Source organism: Pyxicephalus adspersus, chromosome 6 (assembly GCF_032062135.1).
Source record: "Pyxicephalus adspersus chromosome 6, UCB_Pads_2.0, whole genome shotgun sequence".
Classification (NCBI taxonomy): Eukaryota; Metazoa; Chordata; class Amphibia; order Anura; family Pyxicephalidae; genus Pyxicephalus; species Pyxicephalus adspersus.
Window position 1 is genome coordinate 79,457,634 of NC_092863.1, and position 23,003 is coordinate 79,480,636.

At 38.4% G+C, this 23,003-nt stretch overlaps 2 protein-coding genes across 2 annotated transcripts in view; one reads left to right on the plus strand and one right to left on the minus strand.

The window, feature by feature from the left end:
- Positions 1-188: 188 nt before the first annotated feature.
- Positions 189-20,403, minus strand: DMGDH (dimethylglycine dehydrogenase; the record flags this gene model as incomplete). The annotated part of the gene is given in 12 exon segments (XM_072416310.1): positions 189-1,404; positions 1,513-1,730; positions 2,736-2,866; positions 3,723-3,888; positions 6,692-6,845; positions 7,383-7,552; positions 8,329-8,527; positions 9,702-9,950; positions 16,381-16,585; positions 17,595-17,759; positions 19,277-19,375; positions 20,223-20,403. Coding segments are annotated over 12 exon segments (2,113 nt in total), but the record flags the coding sequence as incomplete, so codon positions are not given.
- A 1,844-nt stretch (positions 20,404-22,247) lies between these two features.
- LOC140334157 (betaine--homocysteine S-methyltransferase 1) overlaps positions 22,248-23,003 on the plus strand; it is a 14,061-nt gene continuing 13,305 nt past the window's right edge. Inside the window, exon 1 of the mRNA XM_072416311.1 lies at positions 22,248-22,399. Within this exon, the coding sequence (XP_072272412.1) occupies positions 22,376-22,399 (24 nt within the window). The 5' untranslated portion in view covers positions 22,248-22,375. The remainder of the gene's footprint in view (positions 22,400-23,003) is intronic.

A 23,003-nucleotide genomic window follows, 5' to 3' on the forward strand; every position in this document is an offset into this window, starting at 1 on the left:
GTCAGCTAAGAACAAGCACCTGAAGCTATTATTATATATATATATATATATATATATAGGTTCACTAAAATTGTACAAGATTAGAAAAATGTAGCCTGGTCTGAAGAGTCTTGATTTCTGATGCAACATCTTAGTTACAGCGCTGCGTAGTATGTTGGTGCTATATAAATCCTGTTTAATAAATTTTAAGCACTGCAGGATACATGAGTGCGAAGCGGAAATTTTTGTAGATGAGCCGTTTGCAGATCGGGGAAAAGGCTCTGAGTTTTTTGGTAGTTTCAACTGAGTAATCAAAGAATAACATGACTCTGTGTTCCTCTATACTGAAGTAATCAAATCCCCGATATGCCCTTAAAATTTGGAGCATATCATTGAAGTTATGATATTTGACTATGATTGGCCAAGGTAATGCTTTATTTCACTCAAGAGCGCCCAGCCTATGTACCCTTTCTCTTTTCATACAGTGTTTCAATCCCAGAGCTTTAGGAAGTGTGTTGGAGCAGATTTTATGGAGATTTGGGGCTTTATATGACTCAGGGATCCCAATAATTCTCAGGTTACTACGGCAGTCCCTGTCCTCCAGATCTATCTTCTTATCTTGCAGCTGCTGGTATTGTTCCCCCAGTTGCTGTTGTTTAGTACGGGTATTAATCAGGTCATCTTCCAGGTCACTAATACGCTGCAACATAGCTTGTATCTCTGCCCCATGATTCTGTACTAGCTCTGTAATGGGCTGTAAATGGACTGCCAAAGCTTCTTTATTATTCAAAAGCAGTGCAGAGGGGGCAGAGATGGGCAGGGCTGTCAATTCTTCCTGGACTGTGTCCGTCAGCCTTGTGGTCTGATATGGCGTCGGCCATCTTGGCTTGTGCTGCCTTCTGCGCAGTCTGCTTCTGCTGACCGCGTTTTGAGGACTGGGAGCCAGCGATAAAGCAATCCATCGGTGCCCACGGGAGCAGGAGAGTAAAATCGCAGGATGTAACACACCGCAGCGTGAAGTCAGAGAAGCGGAGGAACTAGATGGAGCTGGAGCCACGTCTCACACTACTCTTCACTTCAGGCGCCGGAACCAGAAGTTCAGTTCTTTTTTTATGGCTCATTAGTTACCCTGATAGGACAAACACTGACCTAAAGATGCTCAATATGAGTAGCTGTTGACTGAAATATGTAGAATACTGATAAGGAACTGCATTGATATAATAAATTGTCACAAAAAGAAGCATAGTACTCAGAAATGTTGTCTTACCTCCGCCCCCCAGGCACGAAATGCCTTCTCCAGTCTTAGAGCATTCATGGCGTAAGTGCCAAAGTTATCAATACTTTCCTCCTGCCCAGCCTGCATGATGTTATTATAGAGTGTGGAGGTGTCCTTTCTTTGGTGGTACAACTCCCAGCCAAGCTCACCTAGGAGTACACAGCGTTATATTCAGCATTATTGAAGACTTGGTGTCAGCATTTTTGATATGATAATCATAAATATGTCTGCTGCTCCTATCATCCACACGTCCTCACCTGTATAGGATATCCGTATGGCTGTTACGAGAACTCCAGCAAGGTTCATTCTTCTGCTGTGTAGAAATTTAAAAGCTTCTTCACTCAGATCTTCAGAGGTCAGTTTTTGGAGAACCTTTCTGGAAAGTGGTCCTGCCACACCTAAAACTCCAACTTCATCTGTTACGTTGCTGATTTCCACATTGTACTGGCCTTGTGATGCCACCTCTTCTATCCACCTGAAAACATGTCAGTGCCTTATAGTTCATGTATGGAGAAAATCATCACCTGCCTTGTACATATAAAAGGATATTAGTGTGCTTAATATTTACAGTCTAACATTGTCTACATTGAACTCTGGTACTACTCACAACCAAGCGACTGAAGTTTCTTCTTCACAACTAAATAATACCAACGGCCTATTAGTACAGTATGTTGGTATGAATATACCAACAGTTTATTTTTTTTTTTTTTTTGGATATTCCAAAATCCACTAGGAAAGAGAGTTCCCTCACGGTAGTTTTACAGCCTCTGGCTTAAAAGTAGATATTACATGAACCATGTACACAAGAGACACTGTTTCACTCCCCAGGATCTATGTTGTAAGATGCCATTGCACACCAATGTACCCATATCCTCTGTCCAACATTACTGCACTCTCTACCCATACATCCATCTGCAAACATGGCAATACCTGAACCAATCTATAGAATGGTTTTCTTGTCTTCTTCTGGATCTATAGATCTCTGTATCTGGAACTATGTCTACAGGGTTTTTTATAAGTTATGTTTATTTCCCTAGTGGTTGAATATGATTGACTTATGACTCTCTAACCTAACCAATTACGTAACATAGTTTTCATCCACTATGACTTATTTAATTAACAGGTATAGTTTTTCTAACAATAATTAAAATATATATTAACACATATTGGTATATACATAGCAAAAGGTTTTTAGGTCAATACTAAAAATAATATTGGTCATACGATGCTGCTTATCTAAAGCCCCTCATTATGTGTGTTATGATGCTTCTGTCTCCCAGTAATATACAGTACTCCAGTATAAGGGATCATACTTTTTATTTGGGTGCTTTCTATCATAAAATAGCTCAGGATTCAGATAAAGCGGAATAAAGGAATTTTATGATATATAACAAGTGTGTTACATGCATGCCAGAGTTTATGCTGCAAGTAACCAACCAAAACAAACACAGGTTAATACTAAATAAAATGCTGGACACACCTGAGATCATGCAATTCCGATCCAGAGCCAGTGATTAACAGGAACTCTCCAGGAGACAGTTGGGACACAGTGAGCTCTGCATATACCCGACCACTGGGGGTCAGCATGTGGCTAATATTTGTAAAGCCCACCTGTACACAGACACAGAGAATACCATTTATTTTTCCCCAAATAAAACATAACCACATATTATTATACTAGTTATTGGTATCCCATAATTAATTGCTATGCGTTTACTTTATAATGGAAATATTTGGGAATATGAAGTTAAAGTTTTGTTCACTTTGATATCAATCATGTTAAGGAAGGGACATTTAAAAAATAACATGAAAACAACTTCAACTTAGTGAATAACTTTGCTAGGTGAACAGCTTTTCTTCAACTTTAGTGAGTCCCTAATGAGTAAGGTGTCTTATATATGCCTACACGTCTTTTTTGTCTCCTAAACCCTCACTACTTGTCCACTATTCCATATCTCCCTTCCTAGTGTGTGCTGCTTCCCCTACCTCTTAGATTGTAAGCTCTTCGGGGCAGGGTCCTCTCCTGCTTCTGTGTCACTGTCTGTATCTGTCTGTTATTTGCAACCCCTATTTAATGTACAGGGCTGTGTAATATGTTGGCGCTATATAAATACTGTTTGTTAATAATAATACTAATAATAAATAATAATATATCCTTATGACTTTTAAACAATTTGTATTTATATTTTTGGTATTCACTGATAAACACTGAGACTGAATAAAAAACAATTCCCCCATACGAATTTCTTTAATAAGTAAAAAACCAAAACTTTGGAAAGATGTGACAAGCATTTACAAATTCAAAAGTCCCATCAAAGTTTACAATAATTTTGTAATAATTTTGAAAAAAACATTAAATTTCAGGAAGGTGAAAGCAATGGAATCAAATCAAATCATATTTATTGCTGGAGGCTACTACTCTAGACTTTGCTATGCCTTAATAAAAAACCCCAAAAAAATCACATACCTTTGGAATGACATTTGCAAAAAGATGGTCCAGTAATTTATCAGCATCCTTTCCTTTCACAATAAACTTGCCAAATGGGGTCAGGTCAATCACCCCAACCTTCTCCATGACCTGCTTATACTCCCGTCTCACCGGCTCAAACCAATTTGTCCTCCGGAAGCTTGGTCTATTAGGGGAACAATTTAGGATAGTAACCATCTAAACAGATAATATAATATTCAAATTATAGTATATGAATAGCGTTACATCTTTAAGTAAATTTAAACTGATCAAAGTTCTCCCCCTATTCCTTCAATCCCCTTTATTCAATTGCATGGCCAGCACAGTGGCTCAGAGGTTAAAACTCTTGCCAGCAGCACTGGGTCCCAGGTTTGAATCTCTTTTTGCATGGAGTTTGTATGTTCTCTCCTTGTTTATGTGGGTTTCCTCCTACATTCCGAAACATGCAGTTGGTTATGTAGCTTCCCCCCAAATTGACCAAAGGCTCTGTTAATGACATATGACTATGGTAGACACAATAAATTGTGAGTCCCTTTGATTGACAGCTATTGACATGACTATAGACTTTGTAAAGCCCTGCATAATATAATAGATATAATATGTAGGAGCTATATAAATACAAGTTAAAAATAATAATAACATAACTAAATACCAATATTTTACTTATCTACAGCTGCAGTCATACAATTATTTAGCCCAGAGTTTTCTCCTCTTCTGACTACAGGAGTTGTTGTCCATTTTTAGGTGTCCATGAACACTTCTTATTGGTTGTCCCGTGGAGGGGTACTCCCAGGATCCAAAAGAGGAGTCTGCAGTAGTAACAGCACCTTACTGTGCTCTCCTCCACAGGGGTGCATAGTAGTCATTCCCGGTCAGCTGTTCATAAATCCACTATGACATATGGATGGCTGACATCAATGGATCACTTTTTACATGTCAGATGTTCACCATCCGACAAGTGATATGCATGACTGCTTGTCTTAGATGATTATTAACTGACTTGTGTACAAAGTTTTAATTGATGTCCTGAATTAGGAGATTTCTGTCCCTGTGACAATTGTTACCAGGAGAGAACATAGAAGGTACACCCAAATCTCTACATTTGTCGCCAGGAATAGAGCAGTAGGCAATACACTCTAGTTTCTAGTTGTGCCACTGGAACACGACATGAGCAGCATTCCCCACATTAAGGAATCATGGACATAATTACAAACCTGAGAGATGATTGAACCCACTTTATCCAAAAAATAAAAATTCTTTAACCCTTTTCATCTTCCTATTTCCCTGTTTTCTAAGAGAGGAAAACTTTTCAAACAAGTGATATATGATGCATGCTTTGTTCCGTTCATACATACTAATGGCTCCTTTACTTAAAAACATTTTTTTTTTAAACTAGCAGAAACTTTCAACAAAAGTAAAATAACTATATAGGTAGTATTTATAAATGATCTGCCTACCAATTGGATCTAGATTCAGCAGTTTATTTAATAAAGGATGCAGATTTTACTATTCTGACTACTGTGCCCTTTTGATATGTGGCCACTAGGTGACAGAACAAGTCTTAGTTTTATTATAGATTGAAAAAAGCAATTCATAGAGCAGTGTTTCTAGACCTTTTATACATTGGGGGGACCCTAAAATAACATTCAAGTCTTCAGGGAACCCCAGCTATAAATAATAAATCCACAGCTTACAGTATATTAGTTTGGTGGTCAGAATAATTCCTGGCTAGTGGGAAGAATGTAACTCTTACAGGTCATTGGTGTCACTTAAACTGCTCTAAGAGGTACAAATTGCTAATTGCTCAAGGAACTCCTAGCAACCTCTGGAGGAACCCTGGTTTAGTAACACTGGCATTCCAAAAGTTGTATTGATGAGTGTATACCTACAGCATTAAGTAAGTAAACTTTCACAATGGAAAAAACACAATTTTTGGGGGAAAAGGGAAAAAATTATGATTAACACTGGTTAATCCATCTGGTGTACTACCCATTGCAACTAATAACAAAGACCCAATATCACTGGCAGTTAATAACAAAAACCCAATATCACATAAAATATAGCTAAAAGCAAAGCTAAAAATGAATAGGATGCATTTTGTTAAAATAATTAACACAGCGTTTTTTTTTTATTATTTCTGTGCCCCCATTTAACTTTTGTACACTGAATAATACACAGTATTACAGGTATCAACTCTAAACAGGTACCAGAATATTTTTTTAGTGGGCCCTGGATTTTTCAATTTTTTAAGTCTCAAAAACATTAATGATAGAATACAAAGGACCTCAGAAAATAAAAATGGTGACCACATTGTATGTCCATTCTCTTTTGTAAATCTGACATTTGGTTTCCTAACCATTACACTGCCAATATAAGTACATTTTCTTAATCTTAATCCTCTCCTGTTGTATGCTGCTTCCCCACCTTTTAGATTGTAAACAAAAGCAAACAAAACAAAACCCTTTGGGGGACTTTTTTAGGCAGCACAAATACCCCGAACTTTCCTTCATATTGAACACCTTTTATATAACAACATCCTTTGCACCTTACAAGTAAGGAACATTGGGCTGCTTTCCTTTTTGGTGATAGAACGGAATGCTAATTGTTTGGAGCATAGTGTTGAATCCTGATTTACATGGTAATAAAGGGGTTTATCTGAAGGATCGCTTGTGAGGTTTTTCACCCTGGCCCCTCCTACTCTTGTTTTTTTGGGGCCAATTTTAGAGAGGACATCTCCAGTGGGGCCAGCTGAGGACAGAGAAAGAATCTATAGCAGATCCAAAGGGTGTTGTTATATAAAAGGTGTCTTTCAAGCAGGGTCCTCTCCTCCTCCTGTGTCACTGACTGTATCTGTCTGCCATTTACAACCCCTATTTAATGTACAGCACCGTGTAATATGTTGGCGCTATATAAATACTGTGTAATATTATTAATAATAATTAGCACTGCCTCAGAGGATGAACACTTACTGGTATCCAGTATCATCTCCAGGTTTGTAGAACCAATGAGGCTGTTCCCATCCCGCATGGAAGCCCATGGAACATTTTGTCTTTAGTTCTTCATAAATTCCACTCACCCTTTCTGTTGGTCTTCCTCCAAATCTCTCTTCCTTGGGATAACCCACTAGATAAGAATACACACATTTAATGTCACATAACAAAAATTTAAAAATAAAAACATATTATTAACAGAAAACACATACCAAGAAAATATAGGCTATGCAAATGCGTTTTATTTTTAGTTTCCTCATTGTTATTCTGATAAAGTATTTATTATGTTTTGAGGCACTGCACTGCAACTAATTTCAAATTTTGACTGTACTCCTATTTCACTACTTGCATGCTTGTTCAGGGTTAGTGAGCATAATCAAGTTGATATTGGCCATCAAAAATCAGGTTGAAGTACTGTGACCAGAGGCCACTTTTTTCTCCAACTGCATTGTCAAAATAAGGCCAATGATGGCAGCCCTCCTATTTCTATTATGACAGGTTTACTTTAAAAACTGGTTATCACCTTCCTGCTGTAGATGTTTAGACTGTTTTCTATTGCTGATTGCAGGGCAGCCAAAAAGCAAAAAGGCATGAACCAATGTAGCTGGGTTGTTTATTGGCTTATTTGACTTTGGTCACACATATTTTTCATATTTATCTTTTCTCATACCAATGTTGTTGAATCCATATGACTCTCTTGCTTTCAGTGCTGTATATTGGGTATTAGTCCATCTGCCATATCTGTTTGGGTCTAGTTCAATGAGGTCGAAGGGAGGCTCTCCATCTATGATCCAATCACTTAGGAATTTACCAATGCCGCCAGCATGGATGATGCCATACCTAACATAGGAAACCAAATATAAGGATACTGATATATATAAAAATATATTAAAATCACAATCATAAAAACAGAATAGCATTATATTCAAAGAAATAATCCAATAGCAGGCCCACATTTTATTAGAGGTGCCTTGACACATATATTTCCAAATGTATGCAACTAAAACCTCTTTTTTTAACCTTGGTAATCTAAACAGATTACTGGATTCATTATTTTTTTCATCTAAACATATACTGGTGAAGCCTTTTGTATGGTTTTGCAGGTGAGGTGAGGTTTTATTCTGTATTTAAAGGTCTTCCCAACACAGCCAGGTCAGACCAGGAGGTTTCTATTAACCATTTTTTAAATAGCTAGTGATTGTCAGGAAGGGGCATTGCATTGCCTGCCCCTTGGTTGGGATCTCCAGTGGAACAATTATAGAGAATCCACCAGCAACAGTTATGGTGTAATCTTGGCTTAAAAGGGTGCTTAACTCATTTAAAGTAAATCATTCAATTCCGGATGTATAATATTTGCATTGGGGCTGTAGAAAAAAACCTAGGTAAAAAAATAAAGAATACATCCCTCCTACATTTGTCTTCTGATGAAGGCTTCTAGGCAAGAGTGACATCAACGATACTTTAGTGAGATTCTGGGAATGTTAGGAATCCCAATTCCCTAAAGGCTCCTATGCAGTAATGTGGAAATTATACATGGGGAGAGTGGGGTATTTATTAAGCTAAAACAACACAGATGATTTTGCAGAGGTCCGAACCAACATGCTGTATTTACTTACCCAAAACCTACAGCCACCCAGTAATTTCGGACACCCTGATGTGGCCCTACCATTGGAAGGATATCTGGAGAATATGTTATGGGTCCAGAAACTATATTGATAATATCAGCATTCCTCAGTACAGGGACCATCTCCATTGCTGCTTCTACATGTTCCATAATTCTGTCTAGATCAGATTCAAACAATTCTTTGCCAAATCCTAGAGGAACACAGAAAGTGTTACCATAATAATAATTACTAACAATTAGAATGTATGTTAAAACAAGCTCACTTTTATACTTGTGGGTCTCTTGGATATTTCATTTTTCAACTGCCATGTCATACCATCTATCTAAAGCATTTGTATATAGACACGTCTCCAGTGTTCTCCCTAACAAACTACATTGTGTTCTTATTTGTCCATGTTTTTTTATCCACTGTTTTGATAAAACATCTGTGCATTTAATATAAAATCCTAACAACATTTTTTGAAAAGAAAAAGGTTCACTTTAATACCCCACCACCAACACATGCCTTGCTATTGGTCTCCTTCACTATTTGGCTGCTGAAAGGTAATAAATATATCTGGTAATCTGGTAAAGACCCGCAGCTGACCCATACTCCATTTCTCTAACTTGACAACGCTGGCACTTGGACACTTAACACCAAAAAGAGAGAAAGAGTCCTCAGCCATGTATAAGTTTCAAGTTGGGACAACCTCATTCATATGGAAGTACAGTAAAGATAGGTATTCAGCTGCTGGATTTGGCGTTGAAGTGTATACATAAGCATAGCACAATTTCACATGAAACCCACATTTGGAAAAGCTACAGCACTGTCTGCTTATAACACCACCTAGCCCTTCACTGGTCACTGCTTATGGATCTAATTACTATATATGAAAAAAAAACCTCCAGAAATCTAAGAAGGTTAATAACATTATAGCAGGTACAGACAGAAGGCTATAAAAGAATCTGTCCTTCCACTATTTTGTTTGACTACCCACAGAACATAGAACCTGCCTGGTTCTATAGTTATCCTACTGGATCTCAATAATGACCTACAGGAAGGATTGCCATTGTTCCAAAAGAAGCGCCAAATCCCTTTCTATGGAGTGGTGTCCTTACAGTGTTTGTTCATTCCTACTGTCACCAGAAATGGTCATTATCAGCTACTTTTATTTATAAATCTATTGTCTAATGCAAACACAGAGAAGGTGATGTGAAAGGTGGAACGGAGGAACAGATATGTGCTGACTTAGGGACCAGTTCTTGTGATTTAGGAATGAATTGCTCCACAATGTGTGCAGCTACAGAACCCATTGTATATGTTATTATTGTACTGTTTACAGCATGGCGACATGTTAATGTGGCAACCTATCTATGACATTTTACCTGGTGGAACTCCATTTGTTACCCACGACTCTTGCAGTTTCATTTTTTCTTGGCTTTCATATGGTCCAAATAAAAGTCCATCCCGTTCTTGGCGTAAATAATAAGATCCCTCCAAGTCCCGGAGGACTGGCAGTTCTTTTTTTAAAGCTTTAACTTCAGGGACAGTACCAGTAACCACATACTGATGGTGCACAGGAATAAGAGGATGTTCTAGGCCTAACAACTTTCCCACCTCTCGCGCCCAGAATCCTAGGAGACCAATTCAATGTCAGATGCTTAGTGATAGAACAACACAAAATTTGCTTAGCTGGACATAGAAAAAGAAATCATAATGCATATAAAAACAAAAAAAAGTACATTTGCTATCTTAGGTGTAAGTGAGGGCACCCAAGACATTCCTAGGGATCACACATGGCACCCCAAAAATGACTGTACAGAAGTGGGACATCCAAGAAAAATCTACAAAGAGTGTGCAAGGTTCACAAAGTGCATATCTTAATTCCTTCATTGCATTATCATAGTACAGTTCACAATTCTCTATCCTACGTCTTTTTCATATTTAACATTTTTTGGTCCATAGTCCTGTTCTGTATGTTGGGACTTCTGTGTTGGGGACTGCAGCTAACTACACACTGGATTTAAAGAAAGGCTCCAAATGCAATGCAGCTGCTCAGAAGCTGTCTGATCCAGTTATTTCTGGTTCTGCTGTCTGATCTTGGCTCTGAAAAGACTTTGCTAAACATTTTAGCTGTTCCACACCAGGAAACATGAAGCCAGCTCTACTTGGCACCGATGCTACATGGCCAGAAATCAGGGTGGGAGGGACACGCTACAAGAGCATAGTAAAGGCTGCTCCGAAATTACACTCATAGGATCAGCTTTCCTACCATGAAACATATTCATATTCATTTATAGAATATATTTAAAATGGAATCATATTTAAAACTGTGTTATATACCTAATAATAAAATAATTAATACAATTATTAAATAATAACTTTTTTATTCTAGGTTATGAAATGTGTGCTGTTAATAGGGCTAAGGTTGATGAACAATCAGTGATAGAGATTTTAAGTAATTCAATGCAGTATATAAATGTAACTAAATGTAACTCATACACGATGTTAGCAAGAAAGAGCACCTGTCACCTACAAAACACTGCTTGGACATGCAGAAAATTTGCTTTCTTTTCCATACACTTTCATTGTTGGCAGGCTTCTTTATGCAAATCTTGATTCAAATCTACATTTTTTAACTATTTTATTTAACAATAAGGACATGAGTATAAGGAGACAAATATTAATGTTCAATATATGTTGTCTTAACACGCAATAATCAGCATTACTGTGTAGCATATGTATAAGCCAGGGATCATCAATTGTACAGAGATCCACAATCAAAAGTGATTTTGAGCTCTGCTGTACTGTATGCACCCATTAACTGATAAAATTATCTTTTAGCTGAACTTTTTTTTTAGGAGTTGCTGCAGCTCAATGTGCGATCTGCTGCTGCACCTTTACTGATCAGTCTGGTTTTTTAAGTACAGTTTTAGGTATTTGCCTGGAAAATGGATTCAAAACCAGCCAGTGTGCAAAAACCCTTACAGATAAACTATATACACTACAAGATCTTCTACCAAAATTTGCAGATTTATATATCTCCCTAACACATCACCTCTCTTGGTCCAATAGAAGTTGAAGTATCTCTACATCCCACTTGGCCTGGAAAAGCCTTAGAAAGGTATCTCCAGTGAATGCATATTGCAGGGAAAATCTGAAATTTAACTTGTAGCTCATTGCATAGATCCAGGAAAAACACTGAGCCAGTCACTCAAGCAGGATATAGGAATCATTACTGGTACAGATACTGTGTATGAATGTGTAGAATCCCATATTGGAAATGAAGCAATATCTGAACTTTCTGACAGTTTTTGAAGATTAGAAGTAGACTTAATACTTAGAGAATAATAATAGAGGGACATGGAAGCTATCATTGCTGACTTTTCATTCTGCAAATGCAGGTTGCCTTGTTCTTATGCTGACCCCATTGCTTCCCCTAAACCCAGGACAGGTATTCTGATTTTCCTGATTTGCATACCTGTTTAGGATCGATAGGGATACAACAAATGAAAGTCAAATGCACTCAATAAAGTGTAAAATCTAACAAAGAAATTGTCTTATTTGTTCCTTTTGATCCATCAATAACTTGTTATATCTGTTTAATAAATGCAATAAAGCTTCTCTAAGGACTACAGATTAATTAGCCTTCATGTGAATGATAGTGAAAGATCTGTGCAATTTTCAGTAAAAGACAACTGGACAGTGCTGACACCAGACATAAACTTCAAGCTTGTTTTAGTGTCTATGGTGCATTTAATAATTAACATCTTATTGGTAGTTGTCTCTGAAGTTGCTGCCAAGCCGATGTACTGACCAGATATCACTGTACTCAAAAGGGCATGTTATTTTTTTTTACCTAGTGTAAACTTACAAGATGTTGGTATTGCCCCATTGAAAAGGTATTGTGAGATTAAGGTTAGGTCAATCGGGTGATAGTTCTGTAAATAAATAGAGAACAAATGGTTCCGACTGTGTAAACTATACAAATGGCAAATAGTAGGAATTAGAGTAAACATATGCAGTACATCTTTGCAATGCATATACACTTCCTATGTTATTCTCCAAAACACTGCAAATACAGTAAAATATCAGCTGATATGCCAGGTTTCCTGCTGGAGCTGACAACACTGTATCTCTACTGGACTGAAATCCTAAACAGTGTTGTCAGTCCTGTTATGGAGAAGAGCAGCTAGGAGGCATTCTGCAACCCAAGTTCAGAAAACTTTGCATGACTGACAACACTGCTTAGGATTTCAGTGCAGCAGGGCCACCATGTTGTCAGCCTAAAGAGGATTTTAGCAGCACATTGGGTTTCCTACAAATCAAGAGCTGTTTTACTGCAGCATTTTTTATGATGAAATGTGAATGTATTTTGAGGATGAACTAAATGTATTTTTTGCCTGCAGGATAGAAAAGGGTTTGGGATAGGAATTAAAATAGAGATCATGTACATTTAAAAGAATAAAGCAAAGGCTGCTTCTGCTTTGTTTGTCACAATATCCCGAGCATGACTGCAGCTTAATAAGTAATAAAAGTAAATGTCCTGCCAGACACTGCTGCTTTTTAATCTCGCTCCATGCGCTCTTGCACATCGGGTTCATCTTAGTGCACACACCACAGAAATTTGTTTCTGAGAACTGGGGCCTCTAACACCAGCACATTTTTGGATCTCTCCCATTGGCTACACAGAAACTTTGGCTTGGCAGGGATTACACAATTGTCTACTTTGTGAAGAATGTGGACAGCACACAGTTTTCAGCTGCACTGTCTTCATGATTTTCTGGTGAAAAACCAGATGTTGTTTTCAATTAAATGTAAATGTGATTTTGTGGATTGTATCTTCATGTAGATGCTGTGTTATAGTCTAAGGACATTCCCATAGCACATTATATGTGTCATTTCTCTAATACGATGCCCATGTTAAAAAAAAAGATAAAGGTGCCTGCCATAGCTGACTTCAACTTCCGGAACCTGGAAAAACTTTGCCGATTAAATGTGAATTAACTAGAGACAATACAAGGTGTCCCAACACAATCACCAGCCAGTCTATACTCCTTCAGTGGAACATTCATTGGAATGAATAGAGTGGAGATGGCAAACCTGGAGGTCAGGTTTCCTTCTTAAGCCATCATCAGATGATTGTCATTAAAAATGATCTTTCCTTACCAATTCCAGTGACAGATGAAGGAATGATCGCTGTACCAAAAGTGCCGTTCTGTTCAATGGGGAGGGAATGGTGGAGAATAAGTGAGTGGCACCCTGCTGTGTTCACCTCTATAAGATTGCACAACATTCATTCTTGAATGGGGATGGTGGATTGATGAATGATGTCGGTAGACCAATGGACACATCAGATTTTCACCTGAGACTAGAATGAGCATGCGTCTCAAGGCTAGAATAATCTGATGTGTGTACGTAGCTTTAGAGTCTTCAGCTGGTATCATTCTGTGCTGGGTTTTTGTTTAATCCCTGCACCATTAGTGGGGAATGGGTGTCCTTCAGGCATACCTGTTCACATCTATTCATTGTTGTACATGTTCCTCTGAAATAATGGTTATATTCAGAGACCACAATTTACAGAGGAGCCATGATGAGGCAGTGTGCCTTCCATAAATATTTTTCCAAATGTACTCAATTAAAACCAACAATAGTTGTGACAGTGTTGTTTTGCAGTCTGTTTGGTGAGTGTGATTGTGTGTGTTTGTTTGATATGTTAATGCTCTTTCCATGTGTAGTCAGTTAGTTATATATTGTTAGAGTGTTTGCTTTTTTAGTTTTACTTTACTCTCTATTCAGTACACTTGTATTGTGCCCGTTGTCTAAAGACAGGATTCAGACCAGATCCAGGTAAGATTTTTCAAAAAGAGGATGAACGGTAGCCATAAAGTCTTTGAAAAAAAATAATTAAATTAAATTAATTTGATTGCAAATGATGCCACAAGTTATGATAATAATTTGGGTAATGAATATACAACACATAATTTACAATTCTAGTCTTTGTAAAAAGTTTGTTGTTATTATTGTATTGCTGGACTATAGTTAGAGAAAATCCAAAATAACTTTTTATTATAATATAAGTCTAAATGTTTCTGAGCAAATGCAATTTTCCTTTCAGTCCCTCCAACCAATTCACAATATTAAAAAAAAAATTAAAAACACTAACACCATTTCATTTACCTAAGTCTTCTGTTTCTTGACCCCCCATGTGCCCTTTTCGCAGAGGTAACCCAGAGCTCCAATCCAAGACTCTCCTACTCGTCTTCTGGATGCCCATTGTCACAAAACCATCACAGAGTCAATATGGTGCTGCATCAGGGCTTTTTCTTATTTTAACCAACAAAAAGCATTCATGTCACCAGGGAGGAATATGCATTCTAAAAGAAGAATCCTTCCATTAGGGAGCCAAGCAGAAAAGAGCCCAGTGTGTTACATGACCATGGTGGCTTTAAAGGTTTTTTAATTTAGACAGGAGATTAGTTAGATGAGTGTGGGGGCTTGTAAAAGTTATTGGGAAGCGGGATATCCTGATCAGAGAGCCCTTCTATGTATATTTTACATTTATATTTGTTGGCATACTTTTTATTTCACTTTATAAATTGAATGTTTTTGTTACTTGTCCTTTGACGTCACTTTTTTCCTAAAATTGGCTTTGGCCAAGCTATCTGGCTGTAGTGGGGTGTGGGGTGAGAGCTGAGGGTTTGATGACGGCTACACCACTCTAATTTAATGTGGTTGCTATATTTTATAGGCTGTCAGCAGGAGAAACTGGCAAATGATTACAAATACAAAGAGTTGCAATTCACAGGTAATGTGTCCTACATTGAGGTACACAAATTACTGCTCTGTAATATTAATGTATCATTGTGGGTCCTTAAACACCACCTATGTTTACAGGTGAGGGAAGTGAGTACTGCTTGGACCGGAGGAGAAGTGGAGGTGACCAACAAAAGCTTGTCCTGAAAAAGTAACTGTTTGCAAATGTGCAAACAGTGCAAATATTACAGACAGTATCCAACTCTGTTGATGCACCTATCTGCTGCATAACTGCTGAGGAACCCTTGAAATAATTGTCAGGTCTTAGGTTACCCCTGCTATAAATTCTATATCCACATCTCATAGTACATTAGAGTGGTCATGAGTGGGAAGAATACGTTTTATATTGCTAACCATTGCGAAGAATGACACCCATACTCACAGCCAAAAAAACATTGGTGTCACCTAAACTGACCTAAGAAGTACAAAATAATAAATGCTCAAGGAACCCCCAGCAACTTCGGAGGGAACCTTAGGATTTCACAGAACTCTGGTTGACTAACAAACACTGTGCTATTAGATGAACACCTGAGCTGCATACTCATTCTTGATCATTTATTTAAGGATCAGAACACCAACAGGCAGTATTTTTGAACCATGTCAGCAATGGCAGCGTGCATTTACTCTTAGCAAATATCTGTGTTAATAAAATCTGGTACAATATTTCTCCTTCAGTAGAAATAACTAGTGTTTTGGGAGGCAGGCTTCTTTAAACATGAGACATGTGAAAGAACAATCTCTTGTATATTTAAAAAAAAATATTGGCAGGCAGTAGTTTTTATTGATTCCATAGGTATGTTCTTGGTTTGCAAAAATTAGTCTTTCACACAAACCCTTTAGTGACAAATCCACTTTTACCATGGTTGATTTTGTCTTCTATTCTCCAGATATTTATTTGACCCCGTCCTGTTCTTTTTAATTCAAATTCTTCAAACCCTTGCCCCCTCCTTTTCTAGATGAACATACTTTCCAAGAGATCATAACTTGCAGACAGCTCTCTCTGGGTTTATAGCAACTATTTCTATTTCTATGAGAGCAAACAATCATCCATACTGATCAAGGGTTGGTCGTCTTAAACGGGAGTTCATCATCTGCATAATTCCATCACTACTGGGGTATCAATGAGTGATTTATAAATGGTCAGTCCACCAAAGCTGTTTGGATTATGGTGGATGTTGGAGAGCTACACTACATGACATGATTATTTAATGATAACAAGTTAGAGTTAAGAAGATATATATGCTTTACCTGTAGCATTGACAATTCTTTTGGCATGAATTGTACCATGAGACGTTCCCACATTCCATGTACCATCCGGTTGAGGTGTTAAAGCGGTCACCTCTGCAGGGAAATATAACTGGGCACCATACTTCCTGGCTCCAGCTGCAAGGGCCATGGTGAGGGAATAGGGATCAATATGACCATCTCCAGGATTATAAAGACCAGCTAGAACCTAAAATATAAGTAAATGGTGTTTGTACATGGAAGCAGTAAATAATGCTCCGTAAACATTCTTAACCCAAAATACAGTAGTAAAGTAAAACTATGGATTGCAATTACACTAAAACACCTTTCCAGTTTTACATGAATAAGCATCTTTATCATACTTCAGTCATTAGAAGTAAGGCATTGCCTTTTTTAATTAAACTTTATCCAAAATGGTAAATGGGTTTCTCCTTATTTCCTAGTTAGGTCTTTTGTTTTCTAATTGATTTTCTGAATTATGCAGGGAAATGAACAGTGCTGATGTACATATTGCAGAAACAGATCAGATTTTATTGTTGATTTTATTAGATGATGTCTAATTTGGACACAGGAGTTTGTACTTTTCTTTAAAAAAGCCAAGTAATACAAATAATAATGAAATTCTTTCTTGAATAGAAATATATTATCACCTGTTTATTCCCACCACTATCTTCTGTCTGTAGGACGTCCTACAGAATACACCTAAAATTCTATACCCACCATTTAATAAGAAATATGCAGCAATGAACATATGTACTGCAACCAATTGAAATATGTAGACTGTACATACTGTAGACTTCAAATATAACTTAGCAGAGAATGGGAATAGCTTTATGAATCTGAATAAAAGTGATCAGTATAATGTACTAGTGAAGGACAATATGCTAGATAATCAGTATTAGTCTTGCACAGACTTCCATTGCTGCTGTTTTTCCCACAGTTGTCGGATTCATGCCAGACCCAAAGTGAACTACAAAGTAGTTCTGTGTTTGACCTGTGATCCTTAAAGTAACAGAAACAAAACAAAATTATGTTCATATGGCAAGAACTGAACTGGAAAGATAAAAGATGGTCCCAGTTTAAATTCTGGACCAGAACCCTGTGGTTACTTGTTACAAGTCTGATTATTCACCATAGGTCTTTGCTAACTGTTTGGAAATATTGATGACCATGGTTAGACTCTTTGTTTAGCCAGTGATGTATCAAAGCTGTGTTACCTTATCCATATTTAGTAATGGAAACAGTTCTTTCACTTTTTCTGGTCCAATGAAAAACTGTGGGTTTGGATGCCAGCGAGCACGGGTCATCTGGTACTTGAATTCATCTACTCGTGTTGGAGTTGTGGCTACTCTGATACTTCCCGGCTGGTGAAACCCAACAGCCTGTAAAAAAAAAATCGGAAGAATAGTGAAAAGAATTTTGAGAGTGATCATTTTTTTTAAATAAATTCCTGGTAAGCATGCCTTGAGCACCCAACATGAAGACCTCTGTATCAGTTTCTGAAATTTTAGAAATAAAAATGAATAAAACTGATCAGGGAGAATGGGAATTCCTTATAACTCAAACCAAGTGATCTTTCAAATGAAGTCTTCTTATCCTCATATGAGTCCTCATGTGAGAAAGTGTGCAGTGTTTAATAAAATATTTTGGGGAAGAGTTAGAACTTCAGGTTTATTTTTGCTGTTTATGCCCTAGTTAGTGAAATTTCCCTTTATTTTATGTGCCAGAAACCACATAGATAGGTACAATCACCCCATTAGCAAAAAAAAAAAAAAATGCAAAGTAGTTCTAACTTTTACCCACTCTGCCCATAATGATGATGACCCAATGTACCTCCTTTCTTCTGATCCAACTTTACCTTTTCCTCCTGATGCAAAAGCAGTTCTTGTTCTTGCACTGCAATGCTCTATGCTGATATAACACTCCACAGAACAAGTGTCCCCAAACACATTTTTATTGCCAAAAAGAAAGGGGTATGTGACCAGGTATGTTACATTACATGTGCAGTGCAGTAGAGAATACTCTGGAAACTATGTGTCATACAGATACCTGTTAAGTTAATTCAACAAGAAAGTGTAGGTAAGACTATGAAGTTGTATATGAGTTTGTAAATGACTTTACATTTCCTTCTGTGACTTTTAAAAAGCATAAATGGAAAACAGATAACTACACAGGCCCACTTACACTGCATGTATTAGGCTGCTTTGCTCAACAGAGACCCAACACAATGACAATCTGAAATCCATATTTTCCAATAAGCACAACGGCCTGACTTATTAAAGCTCTCCAAGACTGGAGAAAATACACTTCCATCAGTTACTGTGTGATCCAGCAAACCTGGAATGAATCTGGTCCAGGATCCAGCGGATGACTTTTAAGAAATCCATTCCTGGTTTGCTTAACCTCCCTAGAGGTAACCCCGAGTGTGACTACCGTAGTAGGTAATCCTATGGGAAGTAATAGTAAATTAGGCCTTATCTGATCCGCCGGCATCCCGCGTCGTATATCACTGCGATCTCTGTCTTCTTCTCTCTTCTTCCTGCTACTCGGCGGGCATACTCAGCAGGACAGGAGTCCCCATGTGTGCACAGGGAAACCCCCAAGTCATTATAGTGGGTGTAAGCTGTGTGGGACTTGCACGGACCACGCCCACTCTGATCCCAAGAATGTGCTCTGCACGGAGCCTGCACTGACACCGGATTCTGTGCACAGGGAATCCCTGCTGTGTGCGCAGACCACGCCCACATTAGCCCAGAGTACGTGCTGAATGGTCGGCCCCCACACATTTTCACCTCACTAAATCTGGCCCTGGTATTGATGGTATATATGACGTTATAGAGCCATGGTTGAGATTTTTCTTCAAATTCCAAGAGATGTTGAGCTGTACCCCTGGACATACCTGACCAGTCTCTTCTTCTAAATCCTCATAAAGCTTGATACTGTAATAATGGATCTTCTTTACGTTGATGCCAGGGTGGAAGTAAGTAGTTAAACCAGCCTGAGGAAATTGGACAAACACATTATGTTAACTTACATGGTATACTCCTGTATAACACTATAATAACTATAATAACTATAATAATAATATATATACGATGGCATAGGAACAGAGGTTGTAAAAGTCTCAATCAGACCCCACAATCCAGAGGACATAACCGGGCCTCCTAATGACCATTGTTGTACACAGAGGGGAAAAGGGAGATCTTTTATTAATGGATTCTACTTTAAAGCTGGATTATGTGATGTCGTCTGGCAGAGCCTCTTCCAGCTTCATTTACAACAGTGAGTGGCCTAAAAAGTGACTCTTATTTGTGAGCAGCTTAGGCTTAGCTGCACTAACATTGGTTTGGGGGGCTCCTGATGTGAATGTGAAAAGCTGAAAATCAAACACTACCATCATATTCAAAAAGTGGCTAAAAAACCTGATCCCCACTTTATAGGACCCTATGAAGATTGATGAGCAATTGATAGTGAGCCCATTTGGAAAAGGTAAAATTGGAGTTTGTTTTAAGTTTGTTTCAAACACCGTGACTGTCAGTTTACCGAGATCACCACTAATACACCATAATAGAACAGGTAGCTGCAATGAAAGGGAATTGTGTGCTAATTCCAAGTATAGCCATCAAATACTCCATCCAGGTAAAATAAGTTTCTGATCCCCCTTAAGTGTAACAGGTATACGCTACTTTTCAAAATCTTTATTCATATAAAATTTTAAATGGTGAGACACAAAGTAGCAATCTGAGTTTCAGATCAACATTTTCTCATCAATATAAATCCTTTCTTTGTATTATGGTTGTGGTATCATCACCAATGATTAGTCGTTCCTCTTTCTTATGGCTTACCGCATGCCAAGTGGATCCAGCCGTGAGCTCAGACTTCTCCAGGAGTACCACATCCTTCATGCCAGCCTTGGCCAGGTGATATGCCAAGCTCACCCCCACACATCCACCACCAATGATTACAGTCTCTGCCGTGTCCTTCCATCTTTTTCCCAAACTAGAAGACTGGTCCTCTGCACCACCACTATAAACAATAACAGAAAGGTCCAGTGAGATGAAAGTCCAGCAGACAGTGGATGTTTTGAAACAAAAAACTGTACATGTAGACGGGTTAGTCAGTGTCATAGGATGTAAACATGACCCATCAGACGCAGTCCTGTATTGGTGATGTCAGTGTGGTCAAGGCTGTTCAATTGTAAACAGCAATCTACAGGAAATATATAGAAAACATACTGAGAATTAAAGGGGAACACCGGCCAGCACAAACATTGTAATACAATATTTATTATTAGATTATTGTGCACTTTTTGGCTATAGCTACAGCAGTGCTTCAACTAAAATTGGCTTTCTGCAGCACTACATGTGTAGAAGGAGGTAGAAGCCACTGCTGGAAAAGGACTAAATTCTATCATGTACAATGATTTTATGATTTAACAATGCTGTTTTGTCTATAGGACACAGAGGCTGGGCATAGGGATGGACAGATAATGTTGGAGTAGCCTTTATTTTTATAAAGTGTGTGAATATCTTTGTATAAATGCTAACAATACACGTCTCTTATTTGCTCAGGTACCTGGCCCTATGGGTCTGATTTATTAAATCTCTCCAAGACTGGACAGGATATACTTTAAATAGTGAACCTGGGCGAATCAAAAATCTGGAATGGATCTGGTCCAGGAATAAAAACATTTGCTACTAAATAGCAAATGATTTTAAGAAATCTATTCCGGGTTTGTTAGATAACCCAGGTTCAGTGATGAAAGTGTATCCTCTCCAGCCTTGGAGAGCTTAACAGGTCCTCTTTATTTGGAGGCAGATAAGATGATTAACAGGAATTTGGCCCTAGAACTAACATCAAAAATCTTTAGGAGAGGAGCAAGGCATGTGTGAGAATGTCAACATACAAAAAAAGGTTATATATAAAAGCAAAAACATTTTCGCTCATGTAGGTAGAGCACCAACTTTTCTTCTCCAGGTTTCAGCAAAACTCAAGCCTTATATATCAATCAGAGATGGGTGAACACTAAGACATGTGCTGCCCAAAGGTGTCTGATCTGGTCTGTACAGTGCCAACCGCCCGACAGTACATCAGGTATGGGTGACATGCTTCATCCTGGGTATCCATGCTGTGGAATTCTTCCATATGGTAATCATGTTACTTTACAGAGGGTGTCATATTATTTCCTAACTGCCTAAAAGCCCCCAGCTGTGTCTGTCTGTCTGAGCAGAGTGTCCTCCCCAACATGTAGATATAAATTGTATATTAAAAAGGATCAAAACCTTACTTTTAAAAATTGCCATCAGACAGGTTTTTTATTGCAAAAGGGATAGGTGATATCTCTTCTGCAATAAAACAAACTTACCCACCTGGTCACAATTTTTACTATAATGTGCACTGAGCTGTGCATGCTCAATGTACAATCGTAGCATAAGTGTCTGCCAGGAATGAATGAACTGCACATGTGCAGGACTTACAAATTACGCCCTGGCCAATCAAGATGGCTGAAGATCCCAAACCCAGAAGAGGTAATCAGGTAACATTGCCAATGGACTTTTTGCCACTCTGCTCACTTCTCATATAATAGCATATTCCGGGGGGGCACTGGGGGTGGCATGTACAGCAGTCAGATGGTATGGTATAGTACAGGGGGGGCACTGGGGGTGGCATGTACAGCAGTCAGATGGTATAGTAACGGGGTGGGGCACTGGGGTTGGCATGTGTGCCAAGCAGATGGAATTGTACAAGGGGCAGTGGGGGTGGTAGGTGTGCCAGGAACAGGTTAATCTTTGATCATTGAGGACATACCTGTTTGCACAGCAGATAACTGTCCGATCTGTGTATTTAGCAATGCTGAGCTGTATAAAATAACGGGAGAAGGCGTCAAAGAAAACCACCAATCAGAAGCTGCAAAAAATTTTGATACTGCCCCACCCCATACCCATTTCTATAAAAGAGGGAGACGAGATCCGCGCAGAGCTGCTGGCACATTGCAGGCATGGCACCACCTGGAACCAAGAGGGTAAGTGGCTTCCTATACTGCCTGGCTTTATGACTATTACCAATGCAGGAGAGGGGCACAAGTCTCAGCATGCCTTACCACTCAACTTCTTCCATGGCATGCTGGGGTTTGTAGTTGGTGGCACAGTGACAGTGTGTTCTGCATTGACATACTGGGGATTGTAGTTCAATTTGTACCTGGGGGCACAGTAACTATATCTCCTGCCAGGGCATGCTGGGGTTTGTAGTCTAACAGACAGCTGGGGCACACAGTGGCAATATCTTTTACCTGGACATAGGAAGGTTTGTAATATATTGTAATACAATGTCATGTACCAGGACATATGAAGGTTTGTAGAAACAGTGACAATACCTTCTGCTGTGACATGTAGGGGTATGTAGATAATGTACATTTGGGGGTCACAGTGGTAATAAACCTTTAAATGATTTCCAGGGGCAGATGGAAATAGCTTTCTTATGGCTATTACTTTTTAAGTCATGTAAGTAAGTTGTCTGTAGTGGGGGTGGTGTATGTAATGGGGGTGTCTATAATGTTGGTGTATGTAATGAGGGTGGTGTCTATAATAAAAGTGGTATCTGTAATAGGGGTAGTATCTGTTTTTTTT